A 21,410-nucleotide genomic window follows, 5' to 3' on the forward strand; every position below is an offset into this window, starting at 1 on the left:
TTAAATCGTCGTGTTTTCAGACATGTGTCCGTTCTCGACTAAATATTCCTAGTGATTATGTTGGAGGCACTTATGAGACGCAACACATCAACCTTAATTCCACTTTCGATGAAACGAAGCCGTGTTGAGCTGTCATTGGTAGTTATCCGTCTGGGTAAATTTCCTGTACTTAATGTGATCTCTCTGTTCCTTTGAAGCAATGAGAACATGATATGTTTGTTCATAATGCCACATAACCCAGTGAATGTGTAACAAATATTGATAAATATTTTGATAATTTTCATAACTTGCATGGAATTTACACAATTGCTTTCGAATCCCAAGAATTTGTTTTAGGTTTGGTTCCAGGGGTTTGTTATCTTACCGTAGCCATGAATATGAAACAGTAGTGGTGTTTATTTCTGAACATTTTATGGAATCATGGGAATGAAACTTCACGGAATTCAGCTGAGCTACTCCTTATTAACGCTCCTTGTTGACAATAATGATTGAGAAAATGTGTAATGAACACTTTGCGTGGTTGCGACGTACAGCTGTCGATTTAGACGGTCCTAATGAGAAAACATGAAGGGAAAACAGCATTCAGGGATAGATCTGGTTACAAAAACTTTTTTTTTGTAATCTTCCAGCACAGTTTGTGTTTGATTAGTGCTGTTTGATTTTTTTTTAAATATTAGATCCACTTCTAGTAGTTTTTGGCACCACATTTTTCTGCATCTCTTAAGGTTTGAAAACGTAAATGCTTAAAGCAAAGCACTTCCGCCAACTGTTCTCAATTCTTAAAGTCAACGTGTATTAGGAAACTGACATAGTTGGGAAACCTGTGGGAAAATATGGAACTTGTGGTGTAGCTTACGAGTATAAGCGCTATCCCACTCAATTGCCCTTGGCCGTCCTGAAAAAACCCGTGAGAACCGCTTTCCTACGACGCACGTTAGAACGCGTCCCCTGGTCCACGCCCCGGTCCCCTCAGCAATTTATTTATTGAAATTTTTCTTGAATACGTTTGTGAGGAGACTTCATTCACGCAGTCTTCGAATGCTCGCTCGTGGACGCGACACGTGCACAAAGGTGGAACGTTTTCACGTATCTTGTGGGGACAATCACAGTTTCTCAAGCCGTTTTTCATGAAGATTACGGAAAATGAGAGGAGCCGCGCCCATATTTGCAATCTATACCCACGCTCTGTATTTTTCCACATGTTTCCCAATTACGTCAGTCTCGTGATACGCTGCCTTTAATGTCCATTTTGATACCGACAATATACATGCTCCTTCTTTTTCAGTCGTTCCATTCCAACGCCACTATTTTTGTAAACCAAAGTGCGATGAATAGTGCCATTTGCGAACCACCTTTTTCAAATTTACGCAACATTTCTCGCTTTCTGTTGAATCTGAATATAATACGAGAGTCGCAAAAAAGAACTTCCAAACTACAAAAATTGCGGGTCAAAACGAAATGAAGCACAATGTAGTGACGTAAGCAGTCAAATTCAAAGCGGCGCGATGGAGAAAGCGGTTGGAATCGAGGTGGGACCGTCGCGAACAGCAGCGAAGAATGGTGCTATCAAGGGACCTCAATCGATCCTAACTCCTACACTTCGCCACACCACTTCGAGAGCAGCCGCGTACGCAATGATTGCAATTGCACCGAACTTAATATCATTTTGACCTTACTATATCTCAAAAATGGTGTGCCACATGAAAGTGCCCACTTAAATATGAGTCATGAAACCATAACATCGTTCCTTTCCTCCTGGTTTCCAGAAACCATACGCTCTTTTACTGCAGCGGAAACTGCTTCTCACAACTTGTAGTCGGTCAGCTTTTGTGGAGTGTTGGCTTATGAAAAGAATATTGCTGTTGTAAGCAGAGGAGCAGGTGTTCCGGGAGATACTCGAAAATCCTCGTAGGACCTGACCATAGGGTCTACAAGAGGTTCTCGAACATAACGAGATCACGTATCACGAAAGCGGTTTTGCCTTCACAAAACCTACGTTTTGAATGTCACAGTACAAGCGATTGAAGAAGGCTTTATTCGACAGCTTACAATTCCTATTTTGTTAAGTAGATAACTATATGATCCATAAGTGAACTGAAATGATTATCTAATGGAGAACAACGAACATTATGTCTGTACAACAGTGAATATCAATACTCCACGTTAATACTCAGCAAAAATCAGCCTCAGCATAAATGTCAAAACTGTCTAACAACCAACAATAATTGTTTGACGTATTTCATTTTCGGAGCCTAATAACGTGTATATATGAAAATGAACAAACAAGGAATACCTTCGTCTAATCATAAATACATCTATGAAAACTGGAGAGTGACATGCTGGAAGGTAAACGTAAACGTCATCACGAATATATACTTGTGTACATGCAAATATAGCATAGCAAGGCAAGCTATCCTGAATAAAAGCATGAATAGATATGAGCGGTATAGTCTGGGACAAGATTGAGCAACGAGGAAGTTCGAGATAAGTGATAATTACATTAACGCTATGTGCATTCAAGGCAGTATTCAACAAAGATGCAGACAAATGTGAGCTAAATGTGGGTACGTCCAGTGTAGATTTCAAAGGACTTAACGGATTTCCGCCGGCCGACCTGCATGATGTTTGCGAGGTTGATTCCTTTTCGGACTGCGTTTGTCGCAGCACCTCCTCGGAAGGAGTGCAGTGTAGAGAGCGGCACTCCAAGTCCTGCGTCCAAAGTGGTTTTCTGGATGAGTCGTGGGGCGTAGTCCTTTGATCATAGCTTGCCGCAACTATTGCCGAAAAGTAACTCTTCTGGCAAATAAGGTGATCGTTGATTTCCTAATTGTTATCCACCATATATCTCTGCCTTTGCGACTAAGGTCAGCAAAACGTAGCTGAATCACTTTGCTGACTCTCAGAATCGCTAAGAATGCCAGTAAAATCTCCCTTGACAGTTATGGCAGATGACTTGTTCAGGGCTCATGTTCTGGTCCTCCCTTTATTGATTAGGTGGACAAGAAACAGGTTCCGTAACTTGTGGATGACGTTGATGGGAACCAGGAATTTCTCCGCAAACATCATTAAGTCCCGCCGTACTCTCTTTTAAATCTGGAGAGTTCCTGGTTGTATTTCATTATCGAGGCAACCACTAATTATCCTTCCAAATTCGTCCATCCCCGCATCAGCCGCAACCTCTGCAGTCTCTCCAACAATTTTCCATTTTGGCCTGGATCATGAGCCACGGCTGCGCGATTTTCGACTCTGGAAACGAATCTTTCCCATTTTCTACTAGCTGTACTAGCGAACATGTCTACTATGCATTTCCCCTATACTCTTTGCAGTTCTTCAAAAGTCTCGTTTCTTATCATCAACTTCAATCTCTTTAGCATAGCGATGGCTGCCTGGTTGACACAGCGTCAGACAACTTCTTCACTGAACAAGTAATCAGAAAACGCTTCTAGCAATGGTAAGATGGTAAAAAAATTCCCTAGCCGTACTGGAAGAGTAGTTATTACTGGTTATTCTGGGAGGTCAATAGAGGAGGAGATTTTGTCAGTTGTCTAGATGCAAAGCTGAATATACGCTTGATTCAGAAACGTCGGAGAATCTCTTAATCGAACCTAGTAGGTTTCAATGATGTTAATGAAATACTTTGCAATTCTCTATTAAATCTTAACCAGCCTAGGATTCCAGCTCTTTCTGCACGGTCTAGTGCCCATTTATATGCTGAAGCTGTTCCTAGTTGTTCTTTTTTTGTATACGTGACCACTGCTTTCCACACTCTTCTTTTCTCTAAAAGAATAACAAAATGCATAGAAGCCAATGTTTCTTGTTATTCCATTCGGTCTAACATTGACGGTCTAACATTGACGGTTTGGACAGAAACCCAGAGGCTATTTAAGTCTTCTTTCCTGTGAAAGGTCATAAGAAAAGGATTTCAAATCTATTACATACCTTAACCAATTCAATTTGTGGAGCGGGATCCAGGCACATTTTTCTTTGGTCACCAGGAAGCCGGCATCATTGAGGTCTTCTCTAATGATCCGAAACGTACTCTTTGCACCGTACGCTGAATCTACCCATATCAGGCCATCGTCAAGGTAGACGGCAATACTGATCCCTTGAGACCGCCATTTAGCTAATTAAGGCCTCATTAGTTTTGTAAACAACACTGGCGCAGTCGATAGACCGAAAAGCAATGCAAGAAAGGTGAAGTATCTCCCTCTCTATTTAAAACCTAGAAACTTAGTCCATTCGGGGTGGATTTTTACGTGGTGGTAACCTGATTTGAGATCGAAATTGGCCATAAAACATCCCTTGGGTAGCAAAGGAAGAATCTTTGCTATATCCTCGAGTTTGAGTTTATTCTTTTCCAGGCTTCTATTACTGATAAGAGATCTAGAATCAAACGTAACGTTTTTCCTTTAGCTACTGAAAGAGGATTCACTCTTATAGAATATTTGAGTTGTCGTTTATCTCAACGATTGCACCCGATGCCAGCAGTCTTTCAATTTCATCATCTACAAACTTGTCGTTCTCATATGTTGAAGAGAAATTTTCTCTTAGATGTATCAGTATGGGAGCTTGAATAAATCCAGAGTAATAACCATTCGAGGGAACTTCGCGAATGAAAGAAGAGTGATGTAAGGACATCCAAAATGGACATTTCTCGTGTGTACAACCACCTATGAACTCACCTTCACCGTTTTAGGGGTCCCTTGCAGTCGCTCAAGAAATGCCCGAAGCAGCCGCAGTTGTGACAGTTGAGCCTTGCGCCTGTTTGATTAGACAGTTCTCCTAGTTCTTGACGTGAAATTTCCACTATTTCTTCTGTAGTATTGGGGACGAATTCTTCTCTGTCTTCGGACATCCTCGATTGCGCAACCTATTTGAGCTGTCGAAATAGTCGGAATGACGATTATTCCGGCCCCGCCCCTCAGTCGCACGCGGACGCAGCCATCCGCACGCGCCCAACGCAATCCAAAACCCCACTTTGTGCCGCTGATCCTGAGCAGAACCGGTGTAGGTCCTGGACATTGTTAACCTCTTTCTTGTTTCCTTTGTTGTTCTATTCGTGTATCACATTATTTGACTTCTTGATAGAATTGTAGGTTGATGCTTAACCTGCTTCTTCCGAAATTTCACACGTTTAGGGGAAACGAGTCATGGAATTGAATTTAGAAGTATGATTATGGAGCCCCTAAATTCTTTTGATGAGGGCAGTGTTCGGCAACATTCAATAGCTAAAAGTGATTTTGGAACCACAAGTAGCCTTTAATTTTGCTCGCCACATTCCGCTACATTCAATTTTTGTGATAGAGGAACTTTAATCACTTAAAAATAGTAGCATTGTGTAGTATTACACTATTCACGAGGTTATGGTGAAAACTCAAAAACTCAACTCAAACTAGAACAGAAAACTTCGCGTATGTCACCTGGAAAAAGCACACAACGGGTTCGCAACGAGAACGTAGTCGTTGTAATCGATCGATAGCGGCCAATCCAAGAGATTCTCGCAGATAAGGATGCTTTTGCAGCTCGCCGTCTACGTATTTACAGCTATCGTTCTTATTTCTGGTATAAATGCTAGGTTAGTGACTTTTTCGAAGCATTTAATCCTTATTTCTTGCTTTTGTTAAAAAATTTTCTTCTGACTTTTTCAAAGCTAACGATGAAGTGTTTTTCTTACTAATTAACTATTGATTTGATTTTGAATTGATCTGATCTCCTCGTTCTTACTGTGTTTCGACGCTACGCTTGAACTCTAAGTTGCTAATCTAGCTCTGTGTTTGTTGAAGTTCGTCCTGAAACTCCATATTTTTCCTACGACTGCGTTCATCGCTGCCGCTGACATTCTTTTTTTTTCTACGCCGATCAATACCAAAGATTTTACGCTGCACTACTACTACACTGGTGATGCTATATTGGTACTGGATCACGAAGATGATCCGAAAATCTCTCAGATGTTCTTTGAATTTAAATTTTTTTGTAAAAGTGGTAATCTGTTGTTTGACCAAAAATTGGCAAAATTCTCTAGGCGTGAGGTAAATGACAACCGTTTTTGGGAGAAATAATTCGCGAAGAATATCACTTGTATTTTGTTGGGTTAGTCTTGGAAACGTGAAACAGTTCTCTTTGAGAGCGGTGAGGTCTCTTCCGGAAAGAAAAAGATATTGTCGAAACTGTGAATAGCAAAAGATTTGTTCAAGTGAGCATAATTGTTTTTTGTTTTGTTCAAATGAGCATAATTTTAGATGGCAGCGAGAAGGGTCAATATTTTGGAATAGTTGGGTCAAAACGATATGAAGCACGGTGCAGTTGCATAAGCGGCTGCGCTCGAAGCGGCGCAGTGGAGTGTAGCGGTTAGGATCGATGGAGGATCTTGGCCACACAACAGCTAGCTGTACTGCACCGCTTCGTGGCCACCCGCTTACGCTGCTGCACTGAGCTTCAATTCGTTTTGGTACGACCCTACTTTGCAATTTTCATACAGTAGCGGTATATATCAAGCTAAGAGTTGGAGCCATTCCTCAGCAATTAAAAAGGCTCCCGCTCCTACTTGGATAAATTCACGGGGCGAAGTAAAAAATTAAGGTCACAAAAGGAGATGGATATTTAGACATCTGCATCAAACGAAGCGTGAATTTTCCACTACGACTACATATTTATTCTTATGTTTTTATTATGCAAATAGAAATAGAACTGTACATCGCATCCTTTCTAGGTAAATATATTTGTGAATAGGACAAAAGACGCAAAAAAAAGACCTTATTTTTAATTATCCTTCTGTAAATATATGCGATGTAACGATAAATCATCAGAACTGTTTATCGGGCATTTGCAAAAGTTGTACTTATGAAAATATGGTTTATGAATGTGACATGGGTCCGGAAGGATCGAGATAAGACTAGTGGGACATTTGACAGCACCATTTATGTATGCAGTTCGTGATGGTCCCACCTCGATACTAACTATCACGCTCCATCGCGCTACTTCCAACGCAGACGCTTACGTAGCTGCTCCGAGCCCTATGTCGCTTTGATCCGACGATACCTTTGTAATCACCTTAAAGTGTGTCCTTCATTAGCAATAAATGATGCTTATTCCAGCGATGACGATGACGATCCTCTGTCGGCACATAAGACGATTTATGACTTCACGGTGAAGGATATTAATGGCAAAGAAGTGTCGATGAGCAAATATAAGTGAGTTTTAGCATCCTGAATTTGATGCTGTCATTTGAAGAATGAATGAAGAATTCTAGTCAAATAATTCGCTGTTCAGGGGTCAGGTGGTCATCGTTGTAAATGTTGCATCGTACTGTGGTTATACGAACAACCACTATACTGAACTTAAGCAGTTGCAAGAGAAGTACTACGATCAAGGCCTTCGAATCGCTGCATTCCCCTGCAATCAGTTTGGATCGCAAGTAAGTATGAGTGTTTCTCCAGTTGCGTTCGCGTTTGCGTTCAATTCCCACGTGTTTGTTTATCAAATCCTAATTCTCCATTGTTGTCTTTTCATATGATTTCGCCTTTTTCCCTTTTTTAATTTTTCACCTTTCGGAATGTCGGCAAGAGCGCTATAGTGGTCCTCGGCTTGTTCAAGGGACCTGAGGGCACACGTCCGCGGGGAAGGGTGCCGGTTCCCTGTCCCACTGCAACTATCAATCAGTACAACAATCATTTAAAGAAAGATTTCACTTTTTCACCGAAGTGGAAGGGACAATATTAAATTAAGGACAATTTATTTTAAAAGATTTATGCCATGAACATCTCCTACTAAACACAAAGGGATTGTACCGGGAATCGAGATTTGCGAAGAAATTGAATTGATGCATTAACAATTTATTTTAGAAGATTTATGCCATGAACACTTGTGAAAAAATTGAATTGATGCATTGAACTTCCATAGACACACTACATTTGCGTACATTTGCCTAAGTGGTTGAAACGGGACCGTCACTAGCTTCAATCAAACTGCAGAAATGGGTATGGGTCCCACCGCGCTATTTCAACAAGCTTACATGCATACTAAGAACCTGACGTGATGAGAAAACCTAGAGAAGGGGTTTTAGATTGCGGGATCCGGATTGGTTCAGCTCGGTTCTTCCAAATCGTTGTAAAAAAAACGGCGTGGAAGATGGTATTCTTTCCTACGAAATCAGTTCCACCACCGCTGTGCTCGGGCTGCATCATGACCGACCAGTTGACGACTAATGAGGTGTTCTCGCCAGCCTATTCAAGAAATGGTGTCAAGGATTTGGCAGCAAGCCTTAGATTTTACTTCTATAGCTCCATAAAAAATCGGCCTGAAAACTGGAAGCTGAAAACTATCAGCCTGGATGTGAGCAAGAGCACCGTACCGAAAGCACTGAGGAAGATTTGAGGGATAAAGTCTACATAATTAAGGTGCGACAAATATTTCCGAGGGTCAAGCTGAATCCCAATTTAGATGGGTCACAGCTCACTTTTTTCGAAGTGCGCTATTTCTTCAAATTCTTCTTTAAAAAATTGAGTCATGAGCCTTCCATTCACTAGACTTGCGAGAGACCATGCGGCTATTCATCCGAGCTAGCTTCGAGTTTCCATTCCATTTTACTCGACATTTTCCGTGAAACATTCGAGCAGTATTTAGGAACCTTCGCCTGAAGCCGACATCAAGAGATTTGTCAAGGAAACATTTCGTTACGAACCAGATATGTATTCAAAGGTAATGATGGATAGCATCAATGATTTTGACCGTAATAACGTACCGTAACTGATTTTGCTGTTAGCCAGATTGATGTAAATGGAGACAACGCTGATCCATTCTGGCAATTTTTGAAGTCTGAACAAGGTGGAACGTTGATAGACGCTATAAAGTGGAATTTCACGAAATTCCTCATTAACCGAAAGGGATATGTGGTGAAAAGGTGAGCGACTTGTCCATATCGTCGATTTCCAGAAGAAAACTGCTTGTGTCCTCTTTATTTAGAACAGTGAGTCATTTAGAAGATTTGAAATATATGTAAAATATAGAAGTGGATCGCGTTTTGTTGAATGAAGAAGTACTACTTTTCATCAGTCCCAACTCTGTATTTTTTGATCCTGGAAGGAACAGGAAGTCAGAGAGTTATAAGTGCTCAACAAATTGGTGAAATTATCTGTCGAAAATGACCATACACACGAAAATTTCCGCCATCTTGAGCTGGATCATAACTTCCACTGAGCTAGAGAATTTTACACAAATATCACAACAACTCTGTGACTTGGAATAGTTCGGGTCACCTTGAGAAAGGATACAGAAGATTAGGCGGTAGAATCGAGACTATTGGAAGAAGAGAGGAATTTTGAGAAATTCTATAACCATACTTGCAGAATTACATTACGGAAGAACCGCCTTTTTATCAAGATGTCAAACAATCTGCCATTTTAAAAAAAAAAAAAACCTTGGATGAGCTATCTTTCGTTAACTTAGGAAAGGAGAATGTAGACAATAACTACGGAAAAAGAGCATACCCTATAACCTAAAAAGAGCATAACCTAAAAATGTATACGTAATTTAAGAAATAGAAATAAATAGTTGATTCAATTTAATTTTGGAAAAAAAAGGTTTCCTGGCAATGTTGCGTTAATGAAGAAAGCGTTAAGAGGCGATCGGTGTTAGCGGAATATTACCAAGAAATCTTTTAAAAAATATGACTTACTTTAGAAAATCAGCGCTATGCCTTTATGGAAGAACGTATGGCTGACGAAGGTAAAAATGAAGTAATAGATATCATCGATAGATGTCGTCCGTGATCATTGAAAAAGACTTGATTGGGAAGATCACCTTTGAGTAAGGATCCCTCCATTATCGACGGCTAATCGAACATTGTTATTATAATAATTGTATAATACTCGTAATCTTATTAATCGTGTGCGCTCTATTTCTGAGCATGGTTCCAGCAGTATATTGTAGGCTGCTAATGTTACCCACGTTGAGCGGCTACTTTGCGATTTTTCCATAACTTGCAGATATTGTAAATATAAATCCCACTGATGTCTCACATCAATGCTCATCTGTACGATTCCTTAACGGTAAGGTCTTGACGAAACAGTACTCATACCAGCGGTATTCACCTTGATCACCTTGGCTCCCGTTGATCTTCGAACTGGTCGAGCGGGCGCCAGTAATTCTTCCATTTGTCCCGATCGCGTGCCAGAGTAGATCAGTGGTTCATACTTTCGCATGGGACATGAAGAGCATCATAATTTTCTTTGAAGGTCTTCGTGAAGAAATCTGACCATCGGGTCGGCGGTCTTCCTGTAGCGCGCTTAATATCGCGGAGAACCCAGCCGCTCACGGCTCTGATCCGCTCTAGCGGTTGTCATTAAAGCGCAACACGTGTCCGGCCCACCTTATTTTACTCTCCTTGGCAAACGCGGCGGCGTCTCTAATCTTCGATCGTTGACGTAGGAGAGAACTTCGAATCCCGTTCCTCACTTGCGTGAAAGGGGATACTCCTAGCATCACTCTCTCAATTGCGCGTTCAATGACGCTCACCGCGTTTTCTTGCTGCTTGCGAAATGCCCAGATTTCCGAAGCATAGGTCGAAGCAGGAAGTATGGTGGTGTTGAAGACGTGAGCACGGAAGTATTAAGAAGAGGTATACCAGCGGTATTAAGAACAATTAAAAAAAATAAGAATTCTATCCTGTTTTTTTATCCCACTCACCGGTTTTTGATCCCTTCTCGAAATTTCTTTGGGGAGTCTACGCTGTGGTCGAAAACAACGCGTTCTGAATGATTATGTGAACTATTTATTCGTACACATCTACACTGAACGTCGTATTGCTTATGGTTATTGTTCAGATTTGCTCCAACAACCTCTCCTCTGGGAATGACTGCGGACATCGAACGACTACTGGATGAGACTCCTTGATTATGCTCCCTGCATAATATTGCATATTTTGTTTTAGAAGAATGATAACGTTGTTACATCTTTAGATTTGCGAGTACCAATTACAGATTCTCTTCAAATTGTTTATGTTAAATGACTTATTTGTTTGTATTTCTAGTGTATGCAATTTAATTAAGGACAAGCAAAATAAAAGCTTTTTGACCTCGACTTTCAGTGAAACACGAAACATGAAATTTGGAACTAAACATTTGTGGAGAGGCGTGCAAGATGTGCAATACCTAATTACTTAAATTTCAAATAGGGAGTGCGTAGCGCAGTCGGCAAAAGGTGTGGCTGTGACTGCATGATGTATGGTTCGAGGCCGCCCTTGTGCCAACCAAGCCTTTCATCGCTCCGTAGTCGTTAAACTGGTGCCAAAGGCGAATGAAGCGAGCAGCAGAGAAAGCAGGGAAGTCCGACTCTGCCCGGAGGTTCCGAATGGTTTTAATATATTTTTGTGTCTGAATTTTTTACAATTGAAGAATATTCAAACTTGATTTCATATCTGTAATATTTTTCGAAGAAGAAGAAGGGTCCCTCGCGAGAAGAGATCCCACTGGGCAACACTTGCCCGCGATCGCGACAAATGGAAGTATTACTGGTGCCCGCTTGAACAAATCGATGAACAACGGGAGCACAGGTGATTCCTTTCGATACTCCAGCACTTTTAAAAGATATTTCGAAGTATTAGACAAAATCCTCGTATTTCTGATATGCAGATGAAAATGTGAATGATCTACAAGCATGAAATGACGTGAACGCCATCATGGTAAGGATAAATGCAAGCGTGTTGACATACGGAGGCATACATAGAAAGCATGCAGTTGGCACTTTCATAAAACGGTCCACCAAGTCTCATTTACTTTTTTTTTAAACAAAACCGTTTGGAATTATTGCGCCATGCTGGTAAGGAATAATTTCTGGCCTCACCGCACCGATCCCATAAGTGGAGTCCACTTACAGAAGCCAATACTACGCCTTGGGACCTGTCCCACCCGTTTCTTCACTTTCTGGCGCTCACGCACGCACCTACTCGACTCCTGTCAATCCGAAACCTCTCTCACTTTCTGTAATTTTGTGACGCGCACAGACAAAACAACCAAGAAGAAATTATTTAGCAGTATTCAGCACTGTCACCATATTATCATTATACCAACACCTGTAAGGGCGAGTGTGGCGCAGTCGGTTAGAGGTCCGTTGTAGCCACACAATCGAGGGTTCGAATCCGCCCTTGTGCTCACCAAGCCTTTCATCCCTCCGGGGTCGATAAATTGGCACCAGGCTTGTCTGGGAGGATAAAAACACTGACTTGATTATCGGTTGGCCCTGCAAGTCATTGTATAGGCCAACACGTGTTCCAAAACCTCAACGATTACGAATTCCAGTAGAACGCATTGGCGCATCCTGAGTGGATTGATACGCCAGTGACTTTATCCTTTTTTATCAACACCTATAAACCCATGAACGCATCATTATCCTAATTAGTTAGCATTCCAGACATTAAGTAAGTTTCTTGTATCCTACCAATAGGTGGAAGAAAAACTAAAATCACAATTTTACCTTTCACGGTCGTAGTCAAACTATGTAGTCAATTTCTTCGTGTTTTCATATTTTTTTTTAGTTTCTGTTGTCTCTACACGCAGTTGGAACTACTTCTTTAGTTGTTTTAGGGTGAACCTCAGGTTTCTTATTGTGAGAACTCAAAAATCTAAAAAAAAACGTATTTATTTCAATACATCTCTAAGGTCATTCAATGTTTCACAATCCTTAAAGGGAAGCTCGTCCTAAGCAATTCGAATTAATCTCTTATATGAAAATTTCTGCATAATACTGAGCCAAATTGAGTAAAACAACTTATTTTTAATGATATCCCCTCTGTTTTATGCCTAAGTTCCAAGTTTTTACTGCCTTTTTGCCTCACCATCTTTAAAGCTTAAAACTCCAAATATGTTACACTGATCCCGTTTGAGCTTGTGTACCGTAATGTTTCATAAGTTGGTCCTGATTCCTTGTGTTCAGCAAATGCAAAACATTTCAAATGATTGATAGTTAAAGGTATCCGCATCACCCCACGAATCTGAGGTGGTACGGATTTCAGGTGGAGCATTCGTATACGGGATCGTAGATTGTGGAGAGAAGGGTGATTACGTTTCTATCCATTTCTTGCTAATTGGCGTAAAAAATGGCCCGGAAGATGCGTTGTGTGCACGCGGCTGGCGCGCTCCAACCGAACTCGTTGTGGAAAATAGCGCTCCGGAACGCGCGAAGCCGTATCTTCCGGGCCGTTTTTTTACGGCAATTAGGAAGGAATGGATGGAATCACCCACCTCTCCTTAGTCTACGATCCCGTATACGAATACTTCACCTGAAATCCGTGCCACCTCAGATTCGTGGGGTGATGCCTTTAAGCAAACAAAGTACAATATGTACTATGCATGAATATTGCAGAATTGACGATGAGTGACAACCACCCTCGGTCGCTCCTATGCTGTTAGCAAATGGAAATTTCAGAACAATTATATTTCATTAAATTCTACTCTTTGAGATCTAGAACTTTCGAGTCGTAGAGAAAAAACTAAAATGACTCCAACTGCTCACCAAAGGGCAGTAATTGCAATCCAACATAGCCTGAGGTTATAGTTGAGGAAATATTCAAGGATTCAAACACTCATATTTCATCAAAACGTCAACGAATTGTTTAAGACAACCTCATAAAACAGTTTATTTAATCTTTTTCTCTTCTTTATTTTTGCTTTTCTTGCTCTTTGATTTTCTTACTCTCTCATAGCATCGTCTTTTCACTATTTTCTGCAAGAAAGAGAGAAAGAATGTTCTGGCTAAATTTTATGCAACCATTTCAGCACTATAGTAGTTAATGTACGAAAAATTGAGTTCTTCAAAGCATGTCTTCCCTGAGACCAGACTATTTCCGCACCGCATCCATGGCAGGCCTATTGCATTTACAGGCAATCACTGCTGTAGTGTTAGAAGTGCAACATTTTTCAGGAGTTCTCCTCGGATTTCTTCAATTTGAACGGAAAGGATGAATGAATTGGTTTTGCAGAGCGGTTTTGAACCTTCATTGAATGCGCAGGCACAGCAGATTCAGCGACAATTTAGTAGTTCCAGGCGATGTCCACTCATCTGTTTTCTGTTCAGATTGAATTATCTTCTCTGTAAATTCTTCTTGTGTACCCCACCCGGTAATGATGGGTCTCTTTGGTTACTCTTCACCTTAATAAACCCTTCTTTTCGAGTTTTTTTAGTACGGAAAGAAAACCTATTTACTTGTCTACCACGCATTCTGCTTATACACCTCGCACATTAGGTCCTGTCGTCTTAGACGTAGGACGAAATGTAGACCGGTGGGAGGCTATATAATCCCATGTTACATAGGACAGCTTCGATTCCTGACTAATTCGACATGAGAACAACTCGTCATGTGTTTTGGCGGTCTCAGACTTTGTACTTACAACATGAGAGCAGTATTCTTAAAAGCCAACCTACATTTTTTTCTCGAAGATGCAGAGTTTGGCTTTTCTGCAGCAAATAAAAAAAAATCCATCTGTTTCTACCTCAAGCACTTGCTCTCCACACCAAATAGTTCTCGCTTCGCATAAGTAAGAATTTATCAAGATAAAAAAGGGAGAAGTGCGACATTTTACATGACGGTTTACTCACCACTCGGTCAGGAGATATGGATGTTGGATTTGTTTTGGATCCATTTTTCGTCCACCTCGTCTCTCATAAGATGCTGCCACCTCGTCTTATCATCCTCCTCCGTCGCTGTGTGCGCTAAAAATTCGTACACATCACTAGTTGCTACCAGTATCAGCAGTTGAATCAAATTGCACGCATTTCATGAGGAGTTGGAAAAAGTGAACCGCTAGGAGAAGTCCTTTTACGAAATTTTCAGGGATTTCATCGCTAAATTAGGAAGAGCTACTGAAGAGAAGTACAGGATTGAAAGGTTTGGTTCAGGGGACCGGAACGGAAACGTCAATCGTCTCGCCTAGTAAAATCTGTCACGTTCCTCTTTTAAAAAATGTTTTTTTTTTCTCATGAAGAAAAATCATCGTTGCTAGACACGAGAAAAGCCCACGTGTTCACCAACTGAAGGTTATTTCTGTAATAGAATTCCCTTGCAATGGTTCTGATCGCTGTCTTCTCTGAGCCAAATACGACTGAGCCACAAGGTTAAGGAAAACGTTTCGATTGCAAGCGGAAGGTGCTGATGGAAACGATGTTGAGGGCCGCACAAGCAATAAAGTCGGACCATATAAATTTAGGTCTAGGTCCCCGCAAGCTTCTACAGAACACTTGTAGTTTGTCCATCATTATCTCAGCACCTAACACCAGTACTGTGTCAATGTCAGCGAGTTATAACAGAGAAGAAATCACTTTTAACGACGATATTCACCAAATGCGAAAAAAATACTATTGATCGTGCAAATTTGTCATATGTCTACAGTTAAAGGCATCACCCCACGAATCTGAGGTGGTACGGGTTTCAGGTGGAGTATTCTTATACGGGATAGTATTAGATTATGGAGAGGGTGATTCCGCCCACTTCATCCTAATTGCTGCAAAAAACGGTCCGGAAGATGCGGCGCGTGCGTAAGGCTGGCGCGCTCCAATCGAACTCGTTGTAGAAAGCAGCGCGCCGAATCACTCGAAGACGTATCGTCCGGGCCGTTTTTTACGGCAATTAGGAAGAAATGGACGGAATCACCCCCTCTCCATAATCCATGATCCCGTATACGTATACTGCTCGAAACGATATGCTCGGTGCAGTTGCGTAAGCGGTTGCGTTTAAAGCGGTGCGGGGAAGCGTAGCGGCTAGGATCGCGGGGAAACGCTTGCTAGCAACACTCATCGCTGCATTTCGCAATGGTCCCACGTGGATCCCCATACGCTAAATTTACCGCGCCGCTTACGTGTCTTGCACCAATCTTCAAGTCGTTTTGACTCGAGTATACTTTGATCAAAACCGTGTGTGTTTTTGTTGCGCTCGTGATGCAAAGCTGTTGTTTACAACTGCAGCGCAAGACATTTATTTCGGTGTTGATGTGAGCACATGATATTCGTTGTTGTTTCTCTTTTGCTGTTCTACGAGAAACGACCTCAGTTGTAACAAACTATTAGATCACTTGCATTGTTTTCGTAAATAAATAAATATTCCTAGAAAAACATGAGGAAAATATATGCATAAAGTGTTGGTCGTGAAAATAGGATGAAACTGACATTGAGCTTCGAGTACCTGACACTGTAGGGTCATTTTGGAATGATTGAGGATTTTGATATAAAAGGGCCTCAAGTTCAAATGTTCCGAACTTGAAAATAGCCGTATTTGCTGACCACACCCACTACTCCCTCTGTTTCTCCTTCCCGTTCCTCATTCCTGTTCTTCATTTTCTCGAAGAGGAGAACTTGAGGCACGTACATATGAAGTGAATATGGAACTTTTTTCAGAAAATATTTCATGTGTACTCGACTCAGATCAAGATCTCGGATTAAGATCATAGTCCTACAGTATCCTCTTTGAATTATTCTTTGGACTAATGAGAGTTCTACATAATTTTGTACTTGCAAGAGAAGATTTTAATTTTTTTTTTGAATTAATAGTTTTGTGATGACCAGTAAAACCTTGCCAAATAGATTTTCCTCACATAAGGTCCTCTTAGGTTATTTTCTTCAGATATTTATTAGGTTTGTCCAGAATTAGTAATAGAACAGAAACTGTTAGTTACATCTAATCCATGGCATACGTATGCAATATATGTATCTACATGCAGTTTATTTCTACCGAGTTTGTAAAAATGATTTGCAAAACCACTTTAGAAAACCTACATCCTCCCTTTCAGAATTAATTCTTAGATGCTAATTTTTCCCAGAGACTCGTTTACTGGGAAAAATAAATCCCATCCATTCTCTTTTAAATTCTATTTTTTTCTTCATTTTTCTTTTGATGACCTAAGTGTGAAGTTGTAATAGAAGGAAAACGATCTATCATGCGAAAATTATGCAATAACAAGAAAGACAACAGATCAGGAGGAACGTGACGAGTTTAAACTGCATCAGCTGCTCGACTTCAGCACATGACAGCACGTGCTCAGTTTTGAGCGTTTCATCATCCTATTCCTCCAGCACTTAGATGGTTCTTTTTCAGTGTGGTTTTTTTTTTCGCTCGAAACTCTCCTGCCTAGCTCACGATCCTCCTTCCCTTTTTTCTGCTTTTCTTTTTTCACTTCGTCGAACACAGGAATTGCACCAGAAAAAGCACTAAAAGGAGCCTTATTTGAGTCGATGTCTACAAATGCACCTCGTAATGAGGTTTCAAGATGCCCCTGCTTCCTCTCCCTCAGTGCAGTGTGACATTTATGCTATTTGGTATTCTTATTATGAATTTTCTGGATTTTTTTTTAACTATCGTTGCTTCTAGGTGATTAAATGTCACATCAAAATAAGTCTCTGCCTAAAATGTTAATTTGTCTCTTTTGCTTCGTCATGAACTAATTTTTACATAACTTTTATACATCTGTTTTATCTTTACATGAGTATTACATTGCTCCGGGAATACAGAAAAGATGCACTAGCGTCCTCCAGTAACCATGGGTCTGGCTGTTCAAAGGAAGAATAAAAGATAAAGGAAAAGTATCTGGCGTTTATCAGTCCGCTTAGGATGCGCCCCCAGGTTCACTTCAATTTAGAATCGTTTGAGGTTTACGAACGTGTAACTAGTCTATATTGTGACTGCCCGGGGCTAGCCGATGAGTCACGTCAGTGTTTTTACCCTCACAGACAAGTCTGGTACCAATTTATCGACCCCGGAGGGATGAAATTACTAGTTCTAAGGAGTTTTTTCGTATCCTCGATGATGGGGTGGAACCTCTTCCCTTTTTTACCCCCCTTTACCTTGTTAAGTATCCAGAATGAAAAATGAAATTCCTAGTTTGCACTAGGACAGAGTCGAACCTCCTATCGATCACTATGCAGCGAAACCTCTTACCGATTCCGCCACACCGCCCTTATTCAAGGAAAGATCAATAAATTTACAGCGCAATGCAAAAAGGCGATACTTACGTGATCACCGGGAAGTGTATGCAAATCCATATGCAATATTCATTTGTGCCAATTCTGTAAAAATGATTCGTTTTGTTGAACTAGATTAGATTTAAGATTTAAAGTCAAGCAATCACTTACCACTGTTATACTCGGCTCAAAACGACGAAATGAAGCTCGGTGCATGAACGGCAGCGCTGCGATGGAGCGTGACGATAAGCATCGAGGGGGGACCCTTGCTATCGCCAATCAGCGGAGCGGTTCGCGATGGTCCCACTTCGATCCATGCTGCTAGTTTCACCGCAACGTTTCGAGCGCAGCCGTTTACGCGCCGAGCTTTATGTCGTTCTGACCCGGGTATGCCAATGTTGCTGCTCTTTTCAAATGAAGTTAGTAGGACGTCTACGTTACTTGAAAAAAAAACCTGGTTAGCTCATATTTAAATATAAATTTACGATTTTTTTATTATTTACGATTTTTTTGGGATTACGTCTCCTTCGGGGTACATCTGTCCTGGAGTCCGTCTGCACTGACATAGAATCAGACGCCTTGGAAATGTCCCGTGGCGTCGGATTGGTGCGCCTGCGCTAGAAAATTCAGACCGGTAGGATTATTGGTGGACTGGTGTCATGCAATAATTCCGAACAAAATTGTCAAAGAGCAAATGAGCATTAAGAATCGAAAAAAAAACGGTTGGTGAAGAAATAAAAAAAACGAGGAAGTAAGAAGAAATTGTCCAATAAAAAGAAGAATAAAGATATTAAATAATAATAAAAATGATAATAAATAAAAATCAACAATAAAAAAATAAAAAGTGAATAAAAATTGTCTTACAGAGGTCCGGACTGAATTTATAGAATTTTTTAGAACCTATATAGTAATAATGAGAGCGTGAAGGTAAGAAGACACCATGGAGAGCTGCCATAGTTCCTGTCAGATCTTGATCTGTCTCTACCTGGTGGCAATATTTCACTTATTAGTTATCATAGTTATTATTTATTTTAGTCAGTTATTATTATTACCATTATTCTATTATTAGTTACTAATTATTTTAGTTTTTTTTTGCATAAATTTTCTCTTCAATGCCCCCCCTCCTCCTGCTCGAATCTTTGCGCTTCGCTCCAAAGGGCATTGCTGGTTACGAAAAATTAAATCAGCACAATTTATGTCGAATAGCATGATTTTTCGACTGGAGGAGGTTCGAAGGAAGGAGAGAGTGCACATGTCCATTCCTCTGTATCTTCGCCCGATCGGCGTAAGTCATACCCTGTTCTCAGAAGTGAAACAAAAGCATGTACGCTGTTGATTAACTAGTAGCAAGTTATTTACATGATTAATATAAGAGCCTTGTTTTTATCACCACGCTAGCGATGTTTGCATTTTACCGTATGTCAATTATAAACCCGATTTGAAAAAGAACTGGAGATGTCTGGATGTCTGACTAATACTTCAGATAATGTATAAAAATTATAGATTTTGTGCCGGTTTCACAACACTCCACAGGGCCCGGGGAAAAGAGAATTACGGGAGGAGGAGGGCACTTGAGACCCCTCTAATCGAACTGCACTTATAGCGCAAAAATTAGTCCATGACGGTCTAATTTTTTCCAATGTATCCAAAATTCCAATGTGGAAAGGGTCATAGTTCGCAAACCGTCGTCTGACAAAAGTTGGCAAATTGCCAAGCAAAACGCTCACGTGCCGTCCGCGAGTGCGATCGAAAACCGCGTTGCTCCAGCGCGACCGCTTCCGCAACTATATCGTGGTTCATACGTTTTTGACCCGACTATGCACCTTTTTTAACGAAAAAAAAAGAAAATGGCTCGAGATGACATATCCGCAATTTGCTTTTGATGGCGAGGAACGATTTCCGCGCTCTAAGTACTACTTTTGCGCTCTAAATGCAGTTCGATTGGAGCAATCTTGAGCACCGCCTTTCTAACTCCTTTTCGCCTTTTCAACATACGTACAGTACCTCAGCTTGTCACCGACGTCAAGTTACAAGCCATCCACCAGCTGCCTTACAGTCATATCCCTGCTGTCATCGTTGAGCGATTGTGAAGACTGTGTGGCCGGGCACGTAACCGCTTACGCGATATTGCACTATAAATCAATGCGACGTTTTAACGTGACTGTAGCAGGCGAGAAATGAACGAAAGCATTTGCACTTCTGTGATTGTTGATTGAAGAGGCATGTTCACGTCCCCAAAAGTGACGACAAACGCAACGGAAAGCAAATATAGCGTTGGAACAATAAAGGAGAAGTATATTCACTCAACAATGGCTGGGACCCAGTCACTAGCTGTGCTCCAGTAGTACGTTCACACTCACCTGTACGCGCACCGGAAGCACCGTCATTCAATATCGCTATAGTCAAATTATTAATATTAATAAATTATTATTATTTTATAAATTATTTTCTTTAATTAATTTGATCTGACTCTACATTTTCTCAGTTTTGTGCTTCTTGCCTAGAATTCGGGGAAAACGTAGGAAAATGTAGTTGGGGAGGAGCACTCACTTTATTTCCGGATCTTTCTTACTTTTTTTTATAAGTAGCTTCAGCTTACATGTCTTTGGTGCTCTAACACTAATGCTCAGAGGCCTTGATTTATTTACTTATTTACTTCCACAAATAAGGGCGCCACTGACCCCTCTTCCCACCTACATTTGACCCCAACTTTCTAATTAGTCTGCTGGTTAACCTACAAATATTTCACTTAACCACTTCAGTGAATCTTTGCGGTGGCATTCAACGTGTATTTAACTTGTAATTCTAAGTAGTAAGCAATAAATAATTTAACTAGTAATTCTAAGTAATAGACATAATAAATAGTTTTTAATCCACAATTTTCATTACTATTGTTTATTCATTCATTTATTATTGTTCGATTATCAATTTTTGATTATTAATAACTATTATTTATTATTTATTATTATTATTTAATTATTTTCAGTTTTTTAAATTCATTACTTTAGTTTGTTATTATTTAAAATTTTTACTATAATTTTTTAATTTTGATTTTTTTTATGGAGATGTTGACACGTATTGCACCCAAGAGAGTCATGTGGATAGATATGGTGTTGAAAGCACCATGGAGGGTCCAGACCCTCCTGCCTCCTTGTTGACCTTTCGGTAGTTCATCACAGTACAGTGCTGGTTATTTTTTTCAGATAGGTTTTTTTCTTCCGTTTTCCTGGTATTCTTATTTTTTCGCCTCGTTCAAATGTATTGTTAGTTACAGAAATGGTAAGGTCCACTATTTGAACAAAGATAGCGGATAAAGCTGAAAAAGTGGATAATTTCACGTCTTCTTGGACGATTCGCTTTTTCTTTTTTCTCGTTCCTTTTTTTTAAGTCAGCGCTGTGTATGTCAAACGTCAGATAGCGATTCAGATAATAATACCAGCCCACCGATTAAAATAAAGTAGAAAAAAATT

At 40.4% G+C, this 21,410-nt stretch overlaps 1 protein-coding gene across 1 annotated transcript; it reads left to right on the plus strand.

Annotated features, from left to right (window-relative positions):
• Window positions 1–5,510: 5,510 nt before the first annotated feature.
• Window positions 5,511–10,890, plus strand: RB195_000503 (uncharacterized protein; the record flags this gene model as incomplete). The annotated part of the gene is made up of 6 exons (XM_064196891.1): window positions 5,511–5,575; window positions 7,095–7,190; window positions 7,270–7,414; window positions 8,623–8,697; window positions 8,766–8,899; window positions 10,821–10,890. The coding sequence occupies 6 exons, from the start codon at window positions 5,511–5,513 to the stop codon at window positions 10,888–10,890; spliced, it is 585 nt and encodes a 194-aa protein (XP_064052772.1).
• Window positions 10,891–21,410: the final 10,520 nt, after the last annotated feature.

The sequence above is a fragment of the Necator americanus genome, chromosome IV, assembly GCF_031761385.1.
Source record: "Necator americanus strain Aroian chromosome IV, whole genome shotgun sequence".
Taxonomy (NCBI): Eukaryota; Metazoa; Nematoda; class Chromadorea; order Rhabditida; family Ancylostomatidae; genus Necator; species Necator americanus.